General features: G+C 41.6%; 1 protein-coding gene across 1 annotated transcript in view; it reads left to right on the plus strand.

The window, feature by feature from the left end:
- Positions 1-1,418: 1,418 nt before the first annotated feature.
- Positions 1,419-21,446, plus strand: part of loxl1 (lysyl oxidase-like 1) — a 37,304-nt gene continuing 17,276 nt past the window's right edge. Inside the window, exons 1-3 of the mRNA XM_054771749.1 lie at positions 1,419-2,741; positions 12,526-12,634; positions 15,125-15,262. Of these exons, the coding sequence (XP_054627724.1) occupies positions 1,661-2,741; positions 12,526-12,634; positions 15,125-15,262 (1,328 nt within the window). The 5' untranslated portion in view covers positions 1,419-1,660. The remainder of the gene's footprint in view (positions 2,742-12,525; positions 12,635-15,124; positions 15,263-21,446) is intronic.

Here is a 21,446-nt window from a genome sequence, read left to right on the forward strand (position 1 = left end):
AATTTAACTATATGCTTTAAATATAGTTTAAATATATATATATATATATATATATATATATATATATATATATATGTATGTATATATATATATATATATATGTATATATATATATATATATATATATATGTATATATATATATATATGGTATGCTTAATAGTAAGAGATAGATCATGTCAAGTTGTAAGTGCGGGCACCCCAGATATGCATGCACAACATACAAAATTACTAATACCAATACAAAATAATACTAAATATTCATAGCAGCTCTCAGGCTGAAAAAGTGTGAGCGCCCCAGCTGTACAATATGCAGAATGTTACAGTAATGGAAAATTTGAAATGATTTTCCACCAGAAGGGGGCACCAAATAAAGGGCCCATTCATTTTTAATTTTTTTTAAAGTCCTGGAAATTTGGACATTGGGATGGGTTTGAATGAGTTGAGAAATATGGGAGAAGTTTGCAGACAAAACAATGAGGCAAAGCAGAAGTAGAGTAATAAATAGATGGAAATCGGTGTACAATTGTATATGTGTGAATGCTATATATGCATATACTACACACACACACACACACACACACACACAGGTATATGAATAATTATGATTTATTATGACTTGTTGTAACAATATTTTTTCTCAATTTGAATAGTCTCAATAAATAGTCATGGTTTTTCTTTCGGTGGGTGTCCTTTTATTTGAATGATTGATTTACTCTGCTATAATCCACCAAATACGTTTGTATGTATTTATTTTCTATAATGTGACTTGGAAAGAAAGAAGTTCATGAAAAACATGCTTCAATTGCTGTGTTTCATAAAGTGTCCTTTGTCAGTGAGTTGATTTCGAGCGAGCAGTAGTTGCAATTTCAAACACTTTAAAGCACTTTATCCTAAAACCTTGAACATGTAACATTAACATTCAAGCCCTTTCAAGAATTCAGTGCACATGTATGACCCTCATTCCTCACTCATTCTTTTGAGTTCTATCTCATTCCTTGTTTCCATTATGTTAGCGATGTGTTCCAACTATTGGGTAAGTGTAGTTACTCTGACCGAATGCTGCTGTTACCAATTAGGAACCTTCACATCTGCTTGTGATTATTGTCATTTTTTGGAGGTTTAAAAGGTAAAGCAACAGCATAACCATCCATGGGAACACCTGTTGCTCACATATGGCGTGTCTGTGTACAGCACCATGAGAAAAGAATTTAAGAAGTTGCAAGTGAGGTGTATTTTACAGTACGTCTGCATGCCTTTGCAGATGGTAATGTTGATTCTGGAGGCCTCACAGAGGGCTGGCTGCTGCAGGCCAGGAAACATCACTAGCACTAGGGCCATGTGGGACCTCGCCTTAAGAAGAAAAAAAACCTTTGGAGGTTTTTTCACAGCTCATTGTAAGCAATCAGGCAAATAGAAACTTGCAGGAGAGTGGAGTGCAGTGCACAGGAACTGACAGGCCAACCAGCCGACGCTGAACAGACGACCACATCTTAGTTAGAGTTGGATTCACCATCCCTTGCTGTCTAAGGAAGAACTACAGATGCACCCGAGCAGAAGCCCTGCATCACCTCAAGTCAACCAACACACAAACTCCAGGGGATGTTTTTTTTGACAGAGCTACAGGTGTTTTGACTTGGAAGACGCTTTTAAGGGGGAGTCATGATGTTGCCTGTCATTGTGGTTTGTTTCGTGTTCATGCTAGCTGGATCAGGACAAGCCCAGCGACAGAGCCAGGGTCGGACCACGAGGCAGGATGGCTCGGCCACTCCGTGGAGGCAGGTGATCCAGTGGGAGAACAACGGCCGTGTGTTCAGCCTTCTCAACAGTGGATCTGAATATGTTCCAGCTGGAACTGCCGCTCAGGACCGGGATCACACAATAGTGGTGGCCGACACTCGCCCTCAGTCACACCGCAGGACCCAAGGGGGCAACGTCCGCAGACAGGCGCCCTCAAGGGGCTCCTCAGAGACGATCCGCGGGCAGGCCAGGCATCCTTTCGGCTTTGGGCAAGTGCCTGATAACTGGAGGCAAACTGCAGGGGCAACAGGTGGAGCCCCCTTCCAGGGATCCTCCGGTACTCGAGTAAGGCAATCCACATCCTCCTCATCTTCCTATCCATCATCTCCATACAACATACCATCATACCCTCAGTATCCCATCCCTCAGCAGCCTGTCTACCAACCAGTACCATTCGACCCTGGTTATGTAGAGGGACCATACCGGAGCTACGAGCCACCCTTTCAGCCAGTTGCTGGTGGCGGTTATGGCGGTGGAGCATATGCTGGTGGACAGGGGTACACTGGAGGGGGTTACACAGGTGGCGCCCCTGTATTCCCAGGAGGTGCCGGTGTACTCCCAGGTAGTGCTCCTGTCCTCCCAGGTTCTCCCTCTGAATTCACAGATGACACTTACCTATTCTACCAGTCTTATGGCTACGGGTCCAACCCTGCGGCAGCCTCGCCTCCTGCACAGCCACCCTTCTCAGATGGCCTCGATCGCAGATACACTCACAGTCTCTACAACGAGGACCCCGCCGTCGCCTCCGTCCCAGATGCCATAGCGGACCGGTCTGGACCAGGCACTGATCAACTGCCCGTGCGGAGCCCTCAGTATGAGCAGTTCCCGCCATTTGGAAGACCCCAGCCACCCTTCTTTCAGCCCATCCCATCCGGAAGAAACTCTCCCAACTCTGCGATCGAGCAAAGCAACGTCGGAAGCGTGTACCAACAAGACAGAGGAGGTAAAGTAAGCTTTATTTTTGCTTCGGGTGGAGAGTGTACACATTTTGTTCAGGAAGTTGGAATAGATCTCTCGGGGGGAGAGGCGAGGTTTTGAAGAAGACTTTTTAAATATTTCAAATAGTCAGAGAGACTTCACTTGCAGCCACTGGGGGGATTTCTGTCTTTGAGAAGATCATAATGATTCCTTGTAGGAATTTGCATGCAGAATCCAGCAGGTTTATCAGACGTCTTAAGCAATCAATGTAAAAGTCATCCAATTGCTGCTTGTGCTGTTAAAAAAAACTGGACCATTGAGAAAGCCCAGCACACAAGAAGCACTGTGTTTGCACATGAGGGGGGGCTCTGTGCGCTTCACGTGCAGTTTAGTAACGGCGAGGGTGACCTCATTGGGTCTGGTGAAAAGGGGGAACGGGGGGCGGACTCCCTCTGGCACTTGGGGACAAGAAAGAGTAAACAAGCTTGGAAAGCACAGGCAAAAAGGAGGGGAGAGTTGTACAGCAATTCACCACTCCCGTAAAGAAGGGAGGGAGATATGGAAAGTCCCCCTTTAGGAGTCTTCCGAGGTAGAATTATGGTGTAGTTTATTTCGAACATGCTGAACAGGTTACATTGAAGTGCATTGCATGTTTACGTTTGCATAATTCAACATGTCTGAAAAGGAGTAAGAAGAAGCAAAGCTTATTAGGCTTACTGGGGCTGTCATAGGCTGCGTAAGTTAATAAAACATGTGCACCACAACAACACAGTACTTCGATAAAGTTGTTTTTCACAAGCTCTCAAGCAAGCCCCACGAGTATAGCTCCTAATGCCAAAAAAAAACAAAAAAACTTGATGCATACAAAGTGATTTTGAATGTTTTTCCTGCCTTGGGCTGTTTTACGACCATGAAAACAAGAGCTTCTCAGACTAAACAATGCAGGTTTAAATTTTGTTTTAGTGTGCCACAAACACCATCAGCGAGAGAGAGCTTCCGTAGCGTCTCACTGAGTTCTATAACACAGTTTCACACTTTGAATTATACTAGCGTACACGTGAAATGGACATTAGAACTATTAATGATAGCTTTTGCGTCCATCTTAAAGTGTAGGATACTTAATTGACTTTTGAATGGAATTGGATCGTGTTTGATCAGTGAAGAAGCAAAAACGATTAGTGTACGATGTGTAAAATGGCAATAATAATAATGCTAGCACGTGCACAAAATTCCCATATAACTGAGCTCTAAACCTTTCAATTGTAGGGTATATCATTTACCACAATTATCACATGTTTTGAAGGTAGATGCACTTTGTAGGCTCTTTGTCTTTCTGCTTATTTAGACCACACAAACAGTACAGGCCAAAAGTTTGGACACCTTCACTGAAGAAGTCCAAACGATGAATGAACATATGTGGAATTATGTACTTAACAAAAAAGTGTGAAATAACTCTAAATATGTCTTATTATTTAGATTCCCCAAAGTAGCTTTTCTGACGCTTGGTGTTCTCTCAATGAGCTTCATGAGGTAGAAATGGTTTTCACTTCACTTTTGTGCTTTGTCATGGTTACTTGGTGGAATTTCTTGCCTTATTAATGGGGTTGGGACCATGCGGTTGTGTTGTGTGTGTCCAAACTTTTGGTCTATACTGTACACGCATAATAACAACATTGTTGTGATTTTCGTAGTCAGTGAATGAATCTGGCCGTCGTCTAGTGACAATGAAGGACGTGTCGTTCCCAGGACGAGCTGACTAGAGAGGTGCATGTGAGTTGGAGATACATACAGTATATGCTGTTGGAATTCCACTGCTATTGATGTGTTCAGGTCACAATAAAGTTATAAAAGAGCGTCAGCGTCTGTGTGGGGACGTTCTTGTGACTCCGTCGTAACAGAGAGATGTGGCTTGACATGAAGCGCATGCGTTAAGGACACTAAACTTTTTAACAAAACTAATTAAATAATTTAGTTACCGCCGCTGATGCGCTGTTTTTGACAGTCCTAATAATGCGATATTTGGCAATAATATTTGGCAATAGAATTTTCCCTGCCTGTTTTTATTTTAGGGTCAAATGACAACAAATTGTTGCTTTGAGTACTGCTCATCCATTTATTCAAGCGGTAGATGACAGTGTATTGGAGGACTTGCTTTACTCTATGAATGGAAAGCACAGCTTGTGGCAAAGACGTGGTTAAAAAGTGTGTCTATCAAAACAAATACACACTTTGCACAACACTGCAACACGGCCTTCCTCTAATATTCAGAAACAAAGCCGCCAGCCATCATGACAAAAGAATAATTAGATGATAATTGGCACTGATTAATTCATTAAAAGACCGCTGCAAAGCATGTTAAGTTATTTCACTCATTAGTCGCAGCCTGGTAGTACAGGGGAAAACTACTAATGATCTACTCAGTCAAATTATATTATATGCTACAAGGTTGATGCCATGTTAATGATTATTTTACAGGGGAATAATGATAATACAGCGTTCCCTCGCTGCATTGCGGTTCACCTTTCGCGGATTTGCTGTTTTGTGGATTTTTCTTAAGTGCAATTTTACTTTTTTTAACAGCATATGAACGCTCATTGTGTTCTTCGTTCTTGTGGTGTATGAGAGCGATCTATCTGTGCTCTGTTGTATGTGTCTGTGATCAGGGTTTCCGCTACACGTAGTGGATCGTGGCGGGGTGCCACGGCTCAATAAATACCTCCACACCTTGGAAATGATTGTTTTTTTCACGTGAAAACAATGTTAAGTAATACAGGGTATGGATGGACATATATGAGGCTATATCAGGGGTGCCCATTACAGGGATCGCGAAGATAGTGTTGGTCACCTTCATCCTTACTGTCACTTCATAGATGTCACATGACATCAGTCAGCTGACATTAAGCCCCCTCCTGATTTGCTCCTGTGCCGGCATAAATAAAAAGTGGAGAACAGATGTCGGCAGGCACACACGGATAATGCAAATTTCATCTATATTATTCCGATTACGGATGAACTAACTCAGCGGTAAAATGTATCTATTACCTTATATCTATTACAAAAGTTATCCGTTCCCGTGTAGCGGCTGTTATGTACAAAATAGTCAGTTGTTTCATGGCTGCGCTTGCCGTCATGAACTCTACTACTTTTGTAGTAGAGTTTGTTGTTAAACTACTATTTCACAATGAATTGGAAAATGTGCCCATTGCTGAAAGCTTTTTAATATGTTACCTTGACTACAGCTGCATTGTCTTTTGCATAAAATCTGTCATGTTGTATAGCAAACACTAACTGGACTGAGTACACGATGAACGCTTCGTAGCTATTTTCGCTGGCATATCACTCAGTTTATGTTCTATTGAGGAATTCTGTGTAATTATCTTTATTGCCATATTGGTTTGAATTGTGAATTACTGAACAACATCTAATGTTTTAATGACCTGTAAACCTTGAAACTATGAACGTGAAATACTAATCATTAGTATTTAGTATAGCAGTTGCAAAGTTTACTGGTTAGATTTTATATATGCTGTATGTTTTACAGTAAGAGGTAGGTTGTTTTGAGTGTTTGCACCCCTGACATACATGTACAATGTACATAAATACTCATTTATAAATAGATATAGTCTCTATGTTCATAGTGGGAGGTAGATCTTTGGGACAAAGTAGCCGACAGGCTGGAAAACGTGTGAGCCCCCTGTGCCACATAGATACATGTATAGCCTATTATTTACATGTTGCCCACACTTAATTTGAAGTAAAATATCTATCAAATATCATAAAACGTTTCAATACAATTTATTTTGAAAAACCTGCAGCAGAATCACCTGTCCGCCCTGTTGGCACCTGACAGATAATGAGTGGAAGAAAAGGCGGAGAGAAAGGCGTTTAAAGTTAATGAATGCATTTGTTGTTCAAGCCTGTGAAAACGACCCTAATGTTGACATTATTACCGACTGTAAATTGAAATATTTAAAAAAAGATCCTGCCACAGCGACGCAGCAGCGACACGACACATCGGCGGCAGTCTGTTTCCCAGGCAGCCCACCACCACAGCTTCAAAAAATCCTAGGGGAATCCCTGGTTATTGTATTTACTGCTGCTACCAGAAGAGTTTTGTATACTCACGTGAGAATTGAAGACGTGTGCGGCTTCACCTAGTCTCAGTATGTGTTTACATGCCTGTACGATCATATTAGGAACCCACAGTAGACAATAGCCGGCTAAATATAGAGCCACAACAGTAATTATTGGCTAAGGGAGAACCTGCGCATTGTGTTCTGTATCCTGATTGGCTCCTTTGTGCCGTTTCCTGCTGTGGTCAATAGTCGCGAGCAAACTAGCCAACTGTGTGAGCTGCTTGCTAACCACCAATAAAAATAACCGGCTAAATGAATCTCGGTTCAAGGAGTAGAACAAGAAGGAGGACGACGGCAGGAGCAATATGTTTTAACAAGGATACAAAAACATTACAGCCGAATGGCGCCAGGACAAGGCACGGTCAGAGGAGTGAATATGCGTGAGTCACTTAATAATTTCTTGTATCCAACCGAGTAGATCAGGGGTCTCAAACTCAATTTCACTGGGGGCCAGTGGAGGTAGAGTCTGGTTGAGGCTGGGCCGCATCAAGTATTGGGAGGAGGGCTGGGAATCTCAGGGTACCTCACGATGCGATACAATTCACAATACATCCATGTGATAACACCACTGTTAGTTCAGTGTTGGTGTTTACTTGCCCCTGTAAGTATGGAAGTAACACTAAGCTTGCCCGGATGTTGCGGGCTGCAGTTACACTACTCTTTGATGTCCAGTCGCGGGCCACAAAATACGATTTGGTGGGCTGCAAATGGCCCGCGGACCGCGAGTTTGAGACTGCTGGAGTCGATTGATATTTATAATTCAAATGAAATTTGAACTTATATTAATAATTACAATTCTATTACAAACAATAAGCCATTATATTTGTATCATCGATAGTAGAAAAGTTTTTCTTTCAAATTATCACAAATGTTAAATGTTATTTTACACTTGATTTTTAGTGGACAAAATGTAATCACAATCCAAAACAAATTATATTCCATTTGTTTTTGTACCTAATTTTCGATCCTACAGTTTACAAGCCAACACAGCATGAAAGAGCTGAGCTAAAACTATGAGTTTCGCCTCTTGCTTCAGTCTACTCCTTTTGAGCTTCATTACCGTGTAATGATGTGATCTTGATTGTAAAACAATGTGTCAACTGCTCAATAAACTATAACGAACGATAACGAACAAGGCAACATATCATGAAAAAGCTGAGCTAAAACCATGAGCCACTTTTTCTTCGTCTTTATTTTGACCTCAATAAATGTGAAATATTCGGATGTGTCGCTCCCTCCGCAGCTCACACAGTCTCTATCTAGCTTGAAATTATCTTAAAGGCAGCCTGCGTGTCCTTTTTTTTTTTTTTTTTTTTTTTTTACTACTTCACTGGTATAAAACGCCCGGCAAGATCCAAGTTCTCCAAAGCGTGTCCCACTTAGAGCGTAATATGTGGCTTTGTCACATGCTGTTGCGAGCCGATCAGCTTTTAGTCTCTCCAAACACTTTATCCCTTTAAAAGAGACCCAATTTCTCATTTGAAAAGATTAGAGAACAAAGTCTTCCTGGGTGGAAGAGCGCGAGAGAAAAAGAGAGAGAGAGAGAGAGAGAGAGAAAAAAAAAACTGCTGTGGTCTCACACAGCTCTTACAATGTTGACATGGTCAGCCCCAGGAAGTATGGCCCTGTCCTACTACATCTGCCTCAGAGAGGGAGCACTCGGATGAGGTGTTTGCGTAGCAGCCAGCAACCTAAAGCCCTTATTTAGACTGTGTCACGATGGCAAGACTCACCTCGATGTGAAACACTTAGCAAACATCACGTTTGGAACGTCTCTATAAACACGCGGCGATGTTGAGGCATCTGTTGAAACTGTGTGTACAGTGGATCCCCGCGATTCAACATTCACGCACAGCCCCGCAAATTCGCTGATTTTAATTACTGGAAAACAAAAATACATGTACAATGTTCCCTCTCTACATCGCGGTTCACCTTTTGCGGATTCGCTGCTTCGAGGATTTTTTAAGGTGTAATTAGCGTATGAACGCGTATTGTGTTCTGCGTCCTTGTGGTGTATTAGAGCGATCTATCGGTGCTCTGTTGTATGTGTCTGTTATTGTATTTACTACCGCTACCAGTAGAGGGTGGTGTATACTCATGTTGAAGACGTGTGCAGCTCCTCTTGTCTCGGTATGTGTTTACGTGACTGCACAAGCATATTAGGAACCCACAGTAAACAATAGCCGGCGAAATATAAATTATCAATCATATAAATAAATGTATTTATTTTATGAAATTGTTTTTTTTTTCGAAAACACATCTAATTCACCCTAACTTGGTAATAATTTATTAATATGTGATAATACAGGCAAAACATACGGCAAACATGTACCATGTTTAAATATGCCCAAAATTTTTTACATGTTTACGTCTGTGTGTTCTCTTTTGTCAAGCGGTGAGATTTGGCACTTTTTTCGGCAGTCTCTGAGCGCATCATAGTTGCTGTGAGATGCAAAACGAAACATACAGTCGTCCCTCGCTACATTGTGATTCGAACATCGCTCCCTCTATCACTTTTTTGTCCAAAAATGTATTAATTAATAACTAATCGTTGTTTCGTGGTTAACTATGGCATATTATTAGTCAAAACTATTGAAAGACTAGTCACGTGTCGTATTCTGGTAGCTCAGCATCAGTAATGTTACATTGACATGACATCACCTTCACTCTGTATGGAGTCAGCCATGGCATGTCCACCATGATAGAGTGAAAAAAACGTTTTCCTCCCATTCCGTGTGAAAGTGGTACGGTTTTTCCTTCTTCCCCACTCCGTTTCAAACCCTTTCTTGAGATTAGAATAAAGAAATTGGAGGCTAACTAGTTATCTTGCTAGCATGCTATGTTTAAAGTGAAGGCCGTCTCTTGTGTCTCCGCAGTGATCCCGTGGCCTGCGCATTCATGTTGCGCAATGTGGTGTAAACAAAGAATAATAGGAGTGTAAAGGTGACTATAGGGGTGTTATTTCATGTCTACAGGACTCTAATAATGGTAAAAAAAATCATATTTAGAAAGTCATAAACAGATTTTCTATGCTGGAACTAATGGATCATTTTACATTGTCATTCATAAGTGGTGAGCACCTATACACCGTCACTGATCTACTCTATTTCCCAAATCAAAATCAAAACAAAATCCTTAAAACCCACTGGATATTGGATTCAGAATCATACTCAAAGCTGTGGAAAAACTCCTAATGTGGCTCTGATGTGTGCTCTTCTTGTGCTTTGTATGCACTTCTTACAATGTCAGGGCATGCTCCTAATGAGACGACAGCCAATCCTTTTGTAGTTTTCTGGCAGCGCTGCTCGTGTCTCATACGATAGCTGGTAGAGCGCACGAAAATGAACATGTGTGTCCCACATGATTCAAAATGAAGCATGTTCTTTCTTACAGTATCTCACAAATACGAGTACGCCCCTCATATTTCAGGAACTGTACTAAATCCTCTAGAAAAACTGTAAAAGTAGATCATGATCTTGATGTTGGAATTCATGTTTGCCTCATTGAATGGCAGCACTCATGCTACTGTATAGGCAACTGTACAAAACTTATAATTACAAGATACAATTTCTATTGGATACCTCTTTTTGAAAACCCGAAAATATGCTGAAGTATTGTACTCCACAGTCTCCACTTTCGTTCTGAGTTTTCTTTACTTGCCGCCCTCAGTCTCCTCTTGGATAAAAAGTGTCTCCATACCACCTGTTGTAGAGAGGATTTATTACAAATAGGTTCTGTCAGGAAATGGAAATCAAACTTTCAGACTTGGTCAGTGTCTCACTTTTAAAAACACAACAGCAGCAGGAGCAGTGTGAGATCACTGTTGTTTTCTTCCATCACGTACATTCTTCTCAGCTCTTGTGTAAGTAAAGTATGACTAACACCGTCTGAATGGCAATAAGCCCTCCTATAATAGCTTATATGTTTCCGAGCTGAGATTTATCCCCCAAACACTGAACTCATCAAGCTAGGCACACTTTATTAAAGGTTAACCTCAAGTGGCAGGTTCATATTTAAATGCGAGTCAGGGAAGATCACATCAAATTAGCCAAGACAGCATAGCATCATCTGCATAACGCATTTCCCTAATAATAATAACAAGCTAGTGGTAGTTAGAGGCTGAATGTGTGTGTTATGTTGCTCTGTTTTGGGTGATTTTACACAAATGTGACCCTTTGGCACCATCACCCTAAAGTCACCCCTAGTCTAAAAAGGCCTTTGGAACAGCTCATTAGAAAAGCGTGATAATCATCTGGAATGCACAGTAATTAGTGGCCGACGGCTTTCTGCACCGCAACCCATTTTTGAACTGCCAACCTCGTCACGGTTTGCCCCTTATATCGTCTATCAGTGCTTCTATAAATGCCAGGGAATAAAAAATTGATGATGCAATATTGTAGGGCTGGATAGCAAAAATGTTGTAACGATGATCTGTGTTAGATAACATCATTATACATACTTTGATATGGTAGTGGTCATCAGACGCTGTTTGACCTTCATTTTGATTGGAATTCCATAGATAGTACTCCCTCGTTTATCACGGTGAATTGGTTCCAGTCCCAACAGTGACAAGCAAATTTAAAAGTAGCGTCAATTTCGGTGTATCAGCCGATTCCTACATATATATAAGCCGGACTATAAGCCACACATGTCCACGTCATAAAATGGCATATTGTGGCACGCACAAGTCCGTGAGGACCAGGCAGTTCTTTATTTGACAGGAGCAAATCATAGACTATAAAAAAACTCACAACAAGCTTGTCAACCCGTTGGAAATTGCAGGAGGTCATTACTCAATATCTTACTCACAGTGACATCTTACAAACAATGCTAAACTCATCACACAGCAACTTAACACTCAAAAGGTATACCTAAGAAATATACAACCAAGTACCAATATGAGTAATATGAAAAAAAAGAAATAATTCAACGTTTTCCATAATACATTGCGTCTGAGCAAAGCATTTCATTGCAGGACAAGTGGCATAGAAAATGGATGGATGGATGTCCACCAGATGGAGCCAGAGGAGCCCAGAGGGGGGCTGACATCATTGCACCGCCCCGGCAGGAACCAATGAATGCTTTGTTTGGACACAATGCATTATGGGAAAACGTTAAAATAGATGGGGGAGGGGGTCACATAGGTGAAGTATCTGCCGTGCAGGATCTCTTCTGAAGCAGACACACTCCTTCACCGGGCAGCACCTGCCTTCCTGGTGAAACACGCATGGGATTCCAAAGTGTGGTATACGTTCCATCTATGGAACGTGGGTCATTGAAGAAATGAAATAAGATATTGATAACAGACAGTGCAAATTACCTTGGAGAAAATACATAAATTAATACCGATGAAACAAATCTGACCATCTGACCCACTATATAATTTATTGCCTACAATTTTTTTTCTGCACAGAGCACAGACCACAGTTTTATTCGGTTTAAGTTTAAAACGTCTGTGTTTGTAAGAGTACTCGAGATGTACTTGAGGTGCTAAACAAGTGCCAAACAAGGTATATCTTCGATCAGTTTTGAGGAAGTTATGACCTTTTTTGCGAAAGAGTTGATGGATTTGATGTTGTAGTCATGTACAACCATGTATTTATATCTATCTTTAAACAGAATTTCTTTCTTTCTTTCTTTCTTTCTTTCTTTCTTTCTTTCTTTCTTTATCAGGTTTACCCGACCTGGTGCCCGATCCGAACTACGTCCAGGCTTCTACATACATTCAGAGAGCTCGAATGTACTCACTTCGCTGTGCTGCTGAGGAGAAATGCCTCTCAAGGTGATGCTTTTAGCAAGAAAGAAAGAATTGTTATCAAGCTTTTTCAGAGTCAAACTTGGTTTGATACCGGGTATGGGCAAAAAAAAACGCCACTCCCCACAGAGTGCCCGAGCATTTATATTGCAAATTGACATTTAAGTTTGATACACCGATGACCTTTAGCAAGACAGCAACACCAAAACAACAGATTACAAAGGATAACAATCTTAATAGGCCTACTTTTCTGAACTTTTGTACTAAATCAAATAATTATACTAATGTGTGGACCTAAAATTAATGAATTAATAAATACTCGCTGGGCGCTATGTGCTACATATGTAAACTGGTGTGGATGTTAACTATGACCGATGTTTGCATGACAACTGATTGACATCACGACCAACCGGTGGTACAGTCTGCAATTAACAGAACTGCAAGTCACAGAACACGTGAAGTATACACGCAGACTGAGCACATGGTGCTTGTTGCTGCTCCGAACAACGTTTGTAAACTTGAATGTAATCTTTGTTGCTGTGTTCAATGACTGATATCTACAATGACATCACGACCCATCAGCGGTGCTGCGTATTGTGCTGATTGACTTGCATGCATGAATAATGAGTACATGAGTGCATGAATGCGTGACCAGTCACTGAAAAGCCTGCCAATGACATGAGCGCAGTCACACTACGCTTGAAGGCGGAACTTAATAACAAAAACACAAGCCACAGAACAGTGGAAGAATACATGCAGACCGAGGAAGTGATGTTTTTTGTTGGTCCCAAGTTTTCTTTGAACGTTTGTACTTTTTCACTGAACCAAACAAAAAAATACGACTGCTTTGACTCGAAACACCTGCTGAGTGTAAACTTTGCTGCATCATTTAATGACTGACATATGGGTCATGAAGAGTGAAAAACCAAATACACTCCTAATCAAAATTTTAAGACCAGTTGAAAAATCTTCAGGTTCTAAGTAGAGCTTCAAAAATACAAAAAGAAGAAATGAGAGTGAGAGAAAAATAATTTGAGTAAGCAGTTTATTGCAAACAAATAAGCTGAAATAAGCTGTTCATTAGCTGACCAAAGGCTTAAGGCCACAGCCTTTAAAAGCCAAAATATTGGCAAAAATGTGAATTCAATGTAATTTTGTGTCTGATATTCACGGCAAAGGCAAAAACACGCTTTCTCTCCCTGAACATGGTCGGATTGTCGAGCTGCATTAGCAAGGCCTCGCACAGAGCACTATTGCTGCCGAGGTTGGACAGTCATTTGAAAGTTCTTCAAAGATCCTGAGGCCTATGGAACAAAAATGTCAAGTGGTAGACCCAAAAAAATGTTACCGGCCCGGAGCTGGGGGATTGGCTGTCCGTCAAGACATGGGACCACATTGAACCCAAATGAAGGTTGTTACTGGTGTCGAGTGCAGTCCAATAACCATGAGATAGCATCTCTTAGAGAAGGTTTTTAAAAACAAAAAACATCTTCAAAGGCTTTATCTCCTTCAACGCCACAAAAATTGCCCATTTGGAATTTGCACCAGAGCATCAAACACGGGACATTGAAAGGTGGAAGAAATTAAAATGTAGTCTTGATGCTCCTGATGGCTTCCAATGTTAATGGCATGACAAGGGGATCCCACCTGAGATGTTTTGGCACAGTGGAGGGGGCGCCATCATGATCTCGGGTGCTTTTTCCTTCAAAAGAACAATGGAGCTTCAGATTGTGCAGGGGCGTCAAACAGCAGTCGGCTATGTGGAGATGTTGCAGCGGGCATCCTTCATGACTCTCGTCTGCACGGTAATGACTGGCTTTTTCAACAGGGCAATGCCAGTTCACATTGCCTGCGTAACAACAGACTTCTACCAGAGGTATAACCTCACTCTTTTGGACCATCCTACAGTTCTAAAACCAGTTCTAAAACCAGTGGTCCATATGTTTTTGCACTTTTTAGGCAAAACCCTGCCCTGGGAAACACAAGGGCATCTGGTCAAAGTAACCTAACACAAAACAAGACCTACAGTCTTAGTAAGATTATGACACAGATTTCAACATTACATGATTTGTACTTTACTTGAACGAGGCCCTTTGACTGACTCATCACTCAGACCACGACGGAAGTGCGTCGTCCCCACGCCTGCGTCGCTTCCTCGCTCACAGCCATCCCTCAAAGCCCTTTCATATCCTGTCTGAGTATGCAGCAATCACCGCCAGATGGGCCGCTGTAATTTGCCGTACACTCCAATGTCAACAAGCCGGCGCAAGATGAATGGCTCGGATCTTCAGTCAGCAGCGCCAGCTCGAGATTGCGCCTCCCTCTTTCACACAGAAGTGAATCCCGTAACACGGGACCTGTGTATTGCCGGGTTGCCTCTCAACGCCAGCTAGATGGTTGTAATCTGTCGGATGAATTGTTTACCACAAACCTTTCCGGCCTCTAAGTCTGATCTTTGTTCTGTGTTGTTATAGGAAACACACATAACATTTTTTGTTTTATCTGTCCACCATTCAGCTCCGCCTATGACCCGGAGACCAAGGACTACGATACGCGAGTGCTGCTGCGCTTCCCACAGAGGGTGAAGAATAGGGGGGCCGCTGACTTCATGCCCAACAGGCCACATCATACCTGGGAGTGGCACAGCTGTCACCAGTAAGAGCTTCATAGAAAACATGTGTTTACACAAGGTAGTCATGCAGCAATTTAACAACAAATCGTCATCTTAGGGCTCATTTCGTAAACATGTTTGCTTGTGTTGATATAAAACCTCTGGCAGTTGCAGAAACAAGTTGAGCTTACATGGTTGTCCCCAAACTGCAACTAGTATAAACGACATTTTCTGAAATGACCCTGAGGTCATTACCTGAAACAGCCATTCAACAGCAGTTCTTGCTCTTAATTTAGAAATTTAAATAATGTTCTATATTAATTGTAAAATACACTCAACAAAAATACAAACGGAACTTTGTTTTCTCTCCCATCTGTCATGATCTGAAGTGAAAGATGTAGAACTTTTTCTATGTACACAACAGACCTGTTTCTCTCAAATATTCTTCACAAATCTACATAGCCAAGTTAAGATCCACCTCACAGGTGTGGCATATCAACATGCTGATTAGACAGCATGATTATTACACGTGCCTTGGGCTGGCCACAATAAAAGGCCGCTCCAAAATGTGCAGTTTTATCACACAGGACAGTAGCAATGTCCACCAGAGCTGTTGCCAGTGATTTTTTTTTTCCTCCCCCATAAGACACCTCAAAAGGCATTTCAAACTTCGTCCTCATTTGCTGGAAACAAATGCGTGTTGCGTGGGGAATGGCTTGCATGCTCAGAAGAGGAAGAGGGCAGGATATGACGCTTGCAGGATGTTTGAAACTTACCGCCCTCTGCGCAGCTGCCTGACAATTGCATACAGTCCCTTTAAATACAGAATACAAGAAACAATAGTGTTTTTTGTTTTGACTGTTCAGTGTTGGAAGTTCATTACACTAAGCCATCCCACGCCACTTTGGGCTTCAAATTTTGCAGTTTTACTCAATCACTGTTTTTGAATCATGCTGTTTCTTGTTTCAATACTGCCTATTATTAGTCAGAAAATATGTATTTTAAAGCAAATTTGACATGTGTATTGCCTACATTAAGGATTTTCAAGCATAAAAATGACTACATGAACTAAAATATAAATAGAACACGCATTCAACGATGCTGTGGTGATATGTATTCTACACTGGTCACTAAGTGTCAGTAATGTTACTGTAAGGTTTGATGAAACACACAAGCATCAAACTTGATGACTGGAACAACAGGCTTTTTTTTGCAAGTTTGAATGATCTCACGACAAGCACAATAATTCTTAACACTAGCTACTTTGGCGGCCATGACCCATGCCGAGTTAAAACTAAACTGTCACTCAGCTCCCCTAGCACTGGAAGATATTTATAGCAACGAGTCTTATTTATGTCTTCAGTGGCTTATTTTCTCTTATTATGTCTACTATACTGGGTAATAGGAGTGTAAAGGTGACTATAGGGTTGTTATTTCATTTCTAGAGGTCTCTAATAATGTTAAAAGCTGTATTTAGAAGGTTTTCTATGCCATAACTACGAAAATATTCCATTTATAAATAAGTGGTGGAAGCAGTAGAAGATTTGTACTGACAATCTCTGAAAGTTTGAATGCAACTTTATTGATACGTATACGTTTTGCACAAAAAATGTAAGAATATTTCCGTGAAAATGGGCAACATCCCCAGAGAGTTTAAAGATTGTGGCCACAGAACTTTGAACCCAGTTACCTCAGTCATCTTAGGTTGATTCAACATCAATAGAGTTCTTGTTTTGACAAGAAATGTATGAAGTAGGTGAGTCTCTTCCAAACAGGATAGCACAGGTCAGATTCCTGTATTCCATGTCCTCCAAAGATATGTTATTGGCATCCTGACTACTCTCCCTGTTGAAATATTTGCCTTGGCTCAGGAAAAGGCACTAGTGGAACAAATTGAATGTCACTCAGGAATTTGGTGTGAATTCTGGGTCTTATTGCTCTTGTTTTATGACATTATATTCCACATAGATGGGATGTTGTCTCCGCGAGCGTGCCCACCGTCCAAGCGTGCCAAGCCCCCCTCTCCACCTGACTATACTCATCTAGAAGGAATGTGAGCGGCCATTAGGAGATTGGCGGTGTTGTGTTTTTTTTGTTGTTTTTTTTTTAGTCTGACATCAGTCGACATTGACACAGCGGATCCCAGGAGGCAGGAAGCCAAGGCAATCATTTCCACTGACTGTGTTCTGCGAGTTGACAAATCAATCCAGTTTTTTTATATTTTTTATTTGCTGTCAATCCGTGACACCCGATCACATGGCTGCTCAAGTGCGATGGCATGAATATGGGTTACTGGGGCACAGTGTTTGCTTATAAAGAAATCTTTTTAAGGGAGGAAAATCTCTAGGCTGGATTCTCACTATCAACTCTGCTGCCCTACATTTCTACTCAATAAGCTCTGTAGTTGACAACTTGGCTTTTCACCACATACGCTCACATCTTTCTCAGCAGGAGAACACTGGGAAAATGCTAGATTTATATATATTTATATGAATATTTACCCAGTTTTGATGTAACAGCTTAAAAGTATTCTTTTTTTTTTAATGGTACATCAGTTTCTACTGCGTTTCATTTCTATGGCAACCCCACATCCCCTACTTTAGCGGTTTGTAATATTGGTGGACGATTCATGGCGCGTTACTTTTCAGTCACTTATAAAAAACGTATGTACAATCCTATCTTTCGTGAGCTAAACTCAAAGATGTAAAAACCTTTCTCTGTAAACAAAAGGCCTATTTCTCTCAAATATTTTTCTCAAACCTGTCTAAATCTGTGTTAGTGATCACTTACTTTAGTGAGATAATCCATCCACCTCACAGATGGGTCATATCAAAATGTTGATTAGACAGCGTGATTATTGCACAGGTGTGCCTTTGGGATGGCCACAATAAAGGCCCCTCCAAAATGCACAGTGGAGATGGGGGTCAAAAAACAAATCAGTGTCTTGTGTGACTACCATTTGCCTCACGCAGTAAACACACCTCCTTTGCATTGAGTTAATCAGGTTGTTGATTGTGTTCTGTGGAGTATTGGGCCACTCCTCTTCAAGGGCTGTGCAAAGTTGCTGAATATTGGTGGCGACGGGGACACACTGTTGGATACGCCGATCCAGAGCATCACAAACATGCTCAGTTGGTGACATGTCCGGTGAGTGTGCTGGCCACGCAGGTACTGTGATGTTTTCAGCTTCCGCCAGCTTTCACCATGGTAACTTGGGCTAAAGTCAAAACCTGGTACCAGGTTGTGTCCAGGCTTTCAGCTTGAAATCAGCTATAAAAGTGCCACTGTTTCACTGTTTAGCTAATTCGGAGATAGCGTCACCATTTATTGAGAACCTACGAGGTTCCTTTGGGGGAAAAAAAGAGCATTCCCTGATGATATTATCCATCTGTAAGCGAGATGGATTTTCAGACGAGGGAATATACTAGAGGCCGCACTGTGGTCGAGTGGTCAGCATGTTGGCCACACAGTCAGGAGATCGGGAATACCTGGGTTCAAATCTCCATGTGGAGTTTGCATGTTCTCCCCGTGCATGTGTGGGTTGTTGTCCGCGTACTCCGGTTTCCTCCCACATTCCAAAAACATGCATGTTAGGTTAGGTTAATTGGAGCGTCAAAATTGTCCATAGGTATGAATGTGAGTGTGAATGGTGCCCTGCGATTGGCAGTCCAGGGTGTACTCCGCTTCTCGCCCGAAGGCAGCTGGGATAGGCTCCAGCATACCCCCGCAACTCTAGCGGCATAGAAACCAGGAATAAAATGCAATATATGATATATTGATAATTAGGCCTTGCGTCAACACGTCAACACTGCCATCGAGTGGTCACAACGAGATACATACCGCAAATATTTAATAAAAATACGTTTTTGCTCCAATTTATTTATTTATTAAATGGATAAGCGTTAAATGTGAAAGTTGTGCAATGTGGAGCAGTGATAAATGTAAAAACTAGTAGGGTATAGTTTGTAAAATAAATCAGTGTTAACTTGCTTATTACATGCTCAGCATCATTCTGTCCGCAGGGAACTCCTCATAACGCTCCATCATAATTACGTACTTATTTTTTGTCGAACGCACTGGCTTCACTTTTCAGCGGAAGTAGAATAATATGACGTCAAACGCCCCCTTTCATGTGAACGCGCACTTAGCACAAAGCCGAAAACCGGACTTGACCGAGTAAGTTGATAACCACCGTCGCGGGGCCAGTTGAGTCTTATTGCGGATGTTAGGTTTTGTCGAGTTGCATCTTGAGCACAAAGCCTGGGTTTGTTGAGCCACTTTCGCCGTATACCCCCGGTATCTCTGTGCATTCAAAATGCCATCAATAAAATGCACGTGTGTTTGTTGTCCATAATATACGCCTGCCCATACCATAATCCCAACACCACCACGGGCCACTGGAACGTTGACATCAGCAAACCACTAACCCAACGATGCCACACACGCCGTCTCCCATCTGCCCCGTAGAGTGTGTGAAAACCGGGATTCGTCCATGAAGAGAACAGCCTTGAAGTTCTAAAGCTCTGAAACGCCTCGGGAGACGGCTTATGGTTGAGAAATTAACCTTCCGTTCACAAGCGACGGCCATAGTGGATAATCCTGCAGTCAGCATGGCTAGTGCACGCTCCTTCAACACTTGCAAAATCTGTGGTATTGTGCTGTGGGATAAAATTACATGAGGCAAATGGTGGTCACACAAGATACTGATTTGTTTTTTTACCCCCATCTCCCCAATACAGTTAAACTGTGCATGTTGGAATGGCATTTTATTGTGGCGAGCCTTAGGCACACCTCTGCAATCATCACGCTGTCTAATCAGCGTCTTGATATGATAGTAATTGGTAAGTAAGGATCGGTGGACCCGGGTTCTGAGGCCTTGGCCGGTGCAGGGCCGGATTGCACGTGTGACCACTGTTTTAAAAATATAAAGCTTTGTGTTATGATCACTTTTTCTTATTATCATTTCAGCTTTTTCTCGTTACATTATGCCTTTTGTGCCTGCCATTTTTGCTGGAGTTGTTCTCGTTTCATTTTATTTCTACAAAGTGCCACAGGCCACTAAAAAATGAGCCATTGGCGGCATATGGCCCGTGGGCCTCACTTTGGACACCCCTGCCTTTGTAGCTCTTTGTCAGGGTTTACCTTGTAAAAAATAAATTTTGCCTTTTTGCTTTTCTGTAGTAGGTATAATATGACAACATATTTAGCGATAATATAATCATGAAATACATTAACATTAGTATTTTTTGTAGTAATTCTGCATTACAACCAAGATATTACACATGCATGCAGTAATTTGGTAACGTTTCTAATGAGTTACTCTCTTCGTGAGTGAGTGAGAAAGTGAAATTCTGTTTAGCTGCAAATCAGAGTGACGTAAAGAGTAAGAAAAGGAATTTTTGAAAATTCTGTTTATTTAAGTCGCTGTTCCTGATAGCTAGCTTAGCTCTTATTTAGGTTTCATAATGAACTGCAAGACAAGTAGTCTTTCAAAAATAGTCTTCAATAAAAACACTGCGGTTCAGTTTTGTTATGGTAGGTTGAGCCCAGGAGCAAAAAAAACAAAAAACAACTGCATTCTTCCATATTACCCATTGAATGTATCCATCTTCCACCACATCTTGTTTCCTGCAGATTTATGACCCCTAGTGTCAAAGTTCAATGCTGTTGTTAGTGCAGATGTTAGGACATACAGTACAGTACAGTATGTCTTCATATCCTGCTTACAGTGCATGGAGGTCGCTTGCAAACAGTCAAAGCACCTCCGGTATTTTCTGGCTTTTTTACAGGCCGAGCTGTGATGTGAGAGGCTGTCGTGAAGCCACGCTAGTTGCAACACTCTTGGAAAAATGACTCATGACTAAGAATGAAGGATTTGAATGATTTGTATATTATGATTACGAGCTATTCTTGCTAAATCCGCTCCGTGTCCTTCCAACACGACATTCTCTGGAGCTTACATAGTGGGAGAGAGAGGAGATCCAGGAATCTGAGCAGGCAGGGGACCCCTTCAGGCAAAGTCCTACTCCATGGTTTCATCCCATGCTGCCTGCACTCATTCTCTCACACACACAAATTGTACACAGCATCTCATGTTTGTTTAGTGACACAAATGCACTGGAATACATTTCACCAATGCCTCACAAATAAAACATTCCTGCAAGTAGAAAACAAAAGGATGCATGCATTTAAATTTCATCCGACGCATGATTCGCTGATCATGTTCAG

Source organism: Dunckerocampus dactyliophorus, chromosome 3 (genome assembly GCF_027744805.1).
Source record: "Dunckerocampus dactyliophorus isolate RoL2022-P2 chromosome 3, RoL_Ddac_1.1, whole genome shotgun sequence".
Classification (NCBI taxonomy): domain Eukaryota; kingdom Metazoa; phylum Chordata; class Actinopteri; order Syngnathiformes; family Syngnathidae; genus Dunckerocampus; species Dunckerocampus dactyliophorus.